Here is a 6,701-nt window from a genome sequence, read left to right as displayed (position 1 = left end):
CTTGATATTCATCTTCTATATGGTTTTTTTTTCCCCTAAAAATCAAAATTTTAGTAAACCTTAATAAAAGTTATGGATTTTGTGAAATATGCTGTTGAAATTTTGATAAAGTTGTGAATTATCTAAAATGGGTGATTGAAAATGAAATAAAAAAATTGTGGGACAAAGTCTCTATATAAAAATATTGAATTTTTTTAATTATTTTTACTTTTTATGATCATTTAATCTTTATTTAATCCTTCGCCTTTTCAAGATCAATGTCTTGATCTGTCAATTTTTAAAATATTGATAAACATTAATCTTTTTCATTGCTAGATCTATCAAAGAAACAGCATAGAACCTATTATAAGAGTATCCTCAATGGTAGTGTAAATTGGAGATTTAGATTTCCAAAGTGATCGAAAATCTCTCCAATTGAGAAATGTAGAGAAGATGCAAATTGCATTTTTTATAGAAAAATGCCAAAAAAAAAAAAAAAAGGATTTTCACCTTTTTAACATCCACTAAAGGTAAAAAGTAGATTTAGATCTTTTCATTAGAGCAGAATTTGGATTTAAATACCTCAGAATGTAAATGAACATGTAAAAGTGATTTTCAAGACATCAATTTACATCCAATTTTCCACCATTATTGGAGATGATCGAAGTCATAAATCTAGGGATTTCTTGTTAGAGCAAAATATGAGCTCTAATTCTTGCATTTATCAGAATACATATTACATTATAACTGATATTACACAAATCTTATTCGGTACAAACCTACAAAGCAATGGCACAAACTTCATTAATTGATTGGCTTATTGGGTAACTTGAAGGGATGAAGACAAGGCCTCATGATCTGCCATTGGAATTGTCTCCATCTTGCAATTAACTGATAACAATTGAAATGAGTTAGAATGACTCTCTTGAATGGAAATTGCTTCGATGAGTTTGAGGAGAACACGCTCAAGCTCTTCTCCATCACTCCATTCATCGATTTTTGCTCTTACGAGTTCCCGATTTTGGCATATCAAATCCCAAACTGGGAAGTTCTTCCTTGGCATGACGTAATCTCCTTCTTTAAGCTTTAAACTTGGGCAGAAATCTCCACTTCCATCGCCTAGATAGATCATAGTTTTCTTCCCTTCCTTAGCCAAAGAGGCTTGAATCCTTTCTATAATCATGCCCTATTTTTGAAAAGGATTGAAGAGCATATATTAGGTTGTTAATAATGTGACATTTCAAAGATAATAGTGAAAAAATAAATATACTAGTATTAATTTGCACTATCACTTAAATTGAAACATTCTAAACTTAAATGTTACAATATTAATATATTGGAAAATACTTGTTATACATCATTATTTATAGATTCTTTTACAGATTGATGAGGTGACAAAAAGAAAGTTTTTTTTTTTTTTTTTTGGTTGGTGAGATTTTGATTAAATCAAATCGTCATATCACGTGTAGATAAACAAATTTGTAAATTGTGGCTTACATGTAGCACAATGGATATATATTTATTTTAATGCAAGGTTAAATCAATACAAGTTAGATGATAAAAGTATTATCATAAATAAATCTATTACTTTTTTCTTTTCTTTTTTTTTTTTAATAAAAACCAATAGAAGTTGACCAGCAAGTAAATTTTTTGAAGTATAAATTGAACTAATAAATAATATATTTTGGATAAAAAAATAATAATTTATTTATTTTTTTAAAATTTGGAACTACGATTGGGTTTGATTTTGAACTGTTCTTAATCATCAAAATTTAAACTAAATAATTTCTAAATGGTTTGGTTCAATTTTCTAACGCTAATGGAGACCATCGATTAAGAAGGACTTCGGAGACTGCAATCGAATTGGTGACGGAACTATTTTACCTTCTGAAAAGAGCTAAATCGAAACTATAAAAACCTAATTCACGCGAATCTAAATCAAGGGTTGACAATCTTTAATATATTAATTAACAAGATTTGGTGGGGTCACGCGAAACAAACTTTAATACATTTTATGTGCCATTCAAATCCAATTTTGGTTTCAAGAATCTGGAAAGTTATTCGGACATATCGATAAATCTTATTAGACAGAATTAAATAGAATGCAAAAGTAAAAGAAGTTAAATTTTTTTCTACCAAACTTGCTCAATAATAATAACATGAAAATAGAGAAGGCAGAGAAAATATCAAACCTTGCACATATTGGGAGGGCATAGATTGCAGCCATGAGAAGAAGATTGAAAATCATGAAAAGGGAAAATTCTTAGCCTCCCTTCTTCGTTCACATAGCCTGGATTTGTGTTGATTTCAGTAAAACAATCTCTAATTCCAAGATGAACTAAGATTGTTTCGATGTAAAAGAGGTTTGCGTCGCTCACTATCCTTAAATCGCACCTAAATTCAACATCAAATTGCAAACAACCTTTTAGGAAGCTGGAAAATTTTAGAGAGAAAAATATAATATATTTTTTTGGCGAGAGAGAATTATACCCTAACGAATGAGCTGTTTTGATTGCTGGGATGACCCGTGGATGAATCGGGGCCCGTTTTAGTACCTCTTGGATGTCATCTATGGTTTTTCCTTGTGTATAGAGCTCCTTCATCATCATGTCCTTTATAATTTAGAAACAGAAAAACAAAATTAATAAACCCTCTAATTAACAACCAAAATGTTCACTAGGTTTGGGGTTGGTCTTATTTTGACTACGGATGACTGTAACAAGAACTAGATTTGTAGAAGAAGGGGGAGAAAGAGAGAATAGATAGAGACGTGAGAGAGGAAATATCGTGTATTAAATTTATTAAAAGTCTTAACTATAACAAAGCATTGAACCTCATTATATAGTGTTTTACAAAGTATAATTTAAGCAAGAAACAAAATATGGAATTAAAAAAAAAAAAAAAATCAAAGAAACATAATCTGGAAAATAGAACTCACCATTACGGAATTCCAAGGCATTGTGGGAAGAAGTTGATTGAACAAATCAGTGGCCCCCAATTCATCCACCACCCAATTATCACTATCTAAGTCGATTATCGTCTTGTCGAAATCAAAAACCACCACAACTCCTGCCATTTTGGAGGTTTTGAAAAGTTTTAAGGTTTCTTAAGGGGAAATGTTTGGCGTCAAAATTCTTGGTATAATGTTATCCTCGAATGAGGGCTATATATAGGAAATGAAATGCCAGGTACCCTCTGGAAATGAATTCTATACACAAAATTGATTCCATGGAATATTACTCCCCAACAGTTTGTGGTATGTTAAAGCAAAGCTATTCAAATTCCTTTTTGTCTCTAGAAAAATCAAGATTAATGTCTGCCGTTGGATTTGGTCATCTTTGAGTCTAATTGATGATCGGACGGTCACTATTATATTTATTTAATTAGTAGGCCATTTTTTGTAAAATATTGTCTTAATCCAACTGGGAATGCACTTCCGACCACTCCCCCAACTTTGGGTGGAATATTCTTTATTCTGGGTTTCCCGCGTCTCACAAAATTTCAAGTGTCCTAATTGCATATTAATAGAGGTTCATTTGTTAGTTGTGAGTCGAGAGACATATTTTATAAGTTGAACTTATAAATTAAACGCGTTTCATATTTTGAATTCGATATATTTGGTCATAATTAAAAGGGATAGATATATTTCATTAAAAAAAATAAATTTGATGAGCCACGAATAGCTCACTAAACAGGGAGCCAAGCCCACATTTGCCGGAGTGAGTACACTGATGTGGTGGATTGAGCTAAGCCTGATGGTGGACGAGCCAAACTGCTCGACTTGACTCATTTAACATCCCTAGGATTATGCTAATGTAAAGAGCTACATAATAGCAAATGCAATCCCATTAAATGAGTTTGTAGATGATTTAGACAAGTAAATATTATTAGATTGATCATCTTTAAATAGACGTCATAAAACCAGCCCAGAATAGTGAAGAACATTATCAAATACAGGTTAGGTATATATATATATATATATATTGGATGGGATAGAAATATGCTAAACCCTTCCATTATTTTATACCACCCAAGAGGAAGTGGTGGAATCTCAATCAGCCTACTCATTGCAATTAGTATAGCACACGTCCATACTCTTTTACATCGTATTAATTGATTAGTTCTTTTCATATCGTATGAGAATCCAAAAGTTGTAATGATTTTAATTGGCACTTATTCCATTAGTAATAATTTGTTGTGTGGCAACATATAACGATGACATGCAAAAATCGTTAAGCATTTTGATAATCACTTTTCTCGAAAGTACAAAATATATACATCAATAAGTAACTCTACGATATGATTATATCAGTGAAATTATGCATCAAATTGAAAAGGGCCAAAATCGTTTTTATAAAAAATGAAAGCATGGATATGGTGGGATGGGATGTCACATTTCTTTTGAATCATATTTTGTCCGGTCTAAACATCAATAAATACAAATGGACCCAACATAATTGTTAATGAAAATTGATTGTAAACAACAATTTGGGACCATACACAAGCTTCATATATACTAGAATTAAACAATATAATAAAGAAAGAGTTAATATTTCTTTTTTAATATTGTCTCTTACAATTTGCTTTAGATTATTGAACATGCCGTGCGAATATATTAATCGAGCTCATAATGTCGGTCCAATTTCTTTCTTTGAGTGGAGGAGTATGCACAGAGTAAACGCACAATGGAAAGTGTAGATATGGTGCAAAAGTTGTTTGTTTTGTAAGGTTGGCTTTTCCAAATCCAAATTAGAAAGCAATAATGCAATATAGAAATTTCTTTTCCTGTACACTATTTAAAAGATATGTTACGTAATAAACACCCCATTGTCACGAGTATAATACACTACAAGTCTACAATAATGCATGCTTTTGAAATCAGCTGCTTGCACTTTTGATCTCACTTTAGAATTCTGTTGCAACTTGCATATAGCCAAAACCATATTCTGATTGAAAAATTATATTGTTTGCAATTTAACCGAAACAAATATATCTTGAAATTTTTATTTTTATTTTTTTAAATTTGTATGCTTCAAATTCTATTTATCGTAGAACAGTTTATAGAGGAATTAGCGTTGGATAAACACTTGGATAATATTATTTAAAGAGTAATGTTATTGTAGTCGCTTACTATCGTGATTGTCTTATGTGATATACATGTAACAGTTAATGATTGAATGCATTAATATGTTAATTTTTTATTTCCTTAGGCATCATCAAATTAATAACCGTTACATGTATGTCACGTTGGGAGATTACGGTATTGAATGATTACAAATAGTATTATTCTTATTTAAACATATCATATCAAATGAGCCATTTGATGAATGAAGAAAGAAAATTGTTTCACACATAGATTATTTCACATTGAAAATTACAAATTTGATTTTAATAAGAGCTTTGTATCCTATATATTAGCTAAATGATGTCACAATGTAGGATTTAGCGAACACTGCTTGCTCTAACAACAAATCAATACAGACATCTTGTACGGAACCCAAAAAAAAGTAAAGAATCATAATCATTTGCAGGTTTACTCGACCTCTTGTTTGTAGGTTTTTTTTCCATTAATTGCACAAGTTGATAGGCGATTTACAAGATGATATGCATATAAAAACTGCCTCAGCCCAAAATACTTTGCTCAACCTAGAATTGGACAACATATATCGAACATTATCAAGAAAAGTTCAATTCATGCGTTTCACCAAAACGAGCCGCTATTTTAGACGATTTGCTTGCTACTAACACATGTTAGAAAATCAAATTAGATCCAAATATAAATTAAATTTTAGGATCAACATCATGCTAAATTACTAGGATGTACAGATTCAGATAATATACCTGTATCCATTGTAAACGATTGCCTACTGTTGCGGAATTACCGCGACAATCGACTACGTACCGATGAATGCAAATGAAGAGGGTGGTTTTGTGATCTTTCTCAACCAAATCTCCTTATTCCTCAATGGGACCGTGATTTCTCTTCTTGATGGGGAGAAGGAAAAAGAGTGTATGATTTGGTATATTGGGGACCATAACCAAAATAACCTTTATATACTACTTAATTAAGGTTCCCATTATCCCTTAATTAGAGTAATATTAGCCGGTATCTACTCACTTAGTCCATATTAATTTGAGTAGTCTATGGGCATACAAAAAATAGACCACTTGATTTTTGCCCATTATATTAAATAGCTAATATAATTGTATTAATATGTTGCCAATATTAATTTAGGAAAATCGTGTTTTTCTAACAACACAATGTTCCCAAAATTCTACCAGCAGACTTTTGCACCTTTCAATAAGTTTTGCTTTACCGCTCCATGCAAAGATTTCTAAAATGCGTCACAATATCATATGCCATAGCTTGGCGATTTCATGGTCTATACATTCTTCGGATACTATAGTTGTTGATCAAACAACTGTATATTTTGAAAATAGTACAAGTTGATTTTTTTAGTACCTTTCATCACTATAAGTGCTTATGGTAGAACTTTCAGAACTCTATTCCGTGCGATTATGTCCTTTAGATTCTAAGGTAATGATTAAGATTTTTTTCTTCGAATTCGCTATATATCCGAAATTTGTGAAAAGTATGTGCCATTTTCATTCGCAAAATAGATTGTATGATTTCCAATTATTTTACATGTAACGTCATTCCCCATGTAAACATATAAATTTTCCAAGTTTAAGAACCATTTCCTATTGGTGAAACTTATGTC

The 6,701-nt window shown here is 31.1% G+C and overlaps 1 protein-coding gene across 1 annotated transcript; it reads right to left on the bottom strand.

The window, feature by feature from the left end:
* Nucleotides 1–655: 655 nt before the first annotated feature.
* LOC111369540 (inorganic pyrophosphatase 1-like) lies at nucleotides 656–3,131 on the bottom strand. Its single transcript, XM_022991105.1, has 4 exons — nucleotides 2,918–3,131; nucleotides 2,470–2,591; nucleotides 2,172–2,373; nucleotides 656–1,165 (listed from the first exon to the last, which is right to left on the bottom strand). The coding sequence occupies exons 1-4, from the start codon at nucleotides 3,053–3,055 to the stop codon at nucleotides 797–799; spliced, it is 831 nt and encodes a 276-aa protein (XP_022846873.1). The 5' UTR covers nucleotides 3,056–3,131; the 3' UTR covers nucleotides 656–796.
* Between the last annotated feature and the right edge of the window lie 3,570 nt (nucleotides 3,132–6,701).

Source organism: Olea europaea, chromosome 2 (genome assembly GCF_002742605.1).
Source record: "Olea europaea var. sylvestris chromosome 2, O_europaea_v1, whole genome shotgun sequence".
NCBI lineage: Eukaryota > Viridiplantae > Streptophyta > Magnoliopsida > Lamiales > Oleaceae > Olea > Olea europaea.
Note: the sequence above shows the minus strand (reverse complement) of the source record. Positions and strands in the feature narration are given on the sequence as shown.

Bases quoted from the DNA above. Each gene is read 5' to 3' on its own strand.
- LOC111369540 (XM_022991105.1), bottom strand. From the start codon at position 3,055: ATGGCAGGAGTTGTGGTGGTTTTTGATTTCGACAAGACGATAATCGAC. The intron at 2,592-2,917 runs GTGAGTTCTATT...TAAATTATAAAG, and splicing joins TGCCTTGGAATTCCGTAATG to GACATGATGATGAAGGAGCT. The intron at 1,166-2,171 runs GTTTGATATTTT...TTTCAAAAATAG, and splicing joins GCCCTCCCAATATGTGCAAG to GGCATGATTATAGAAAGGAT.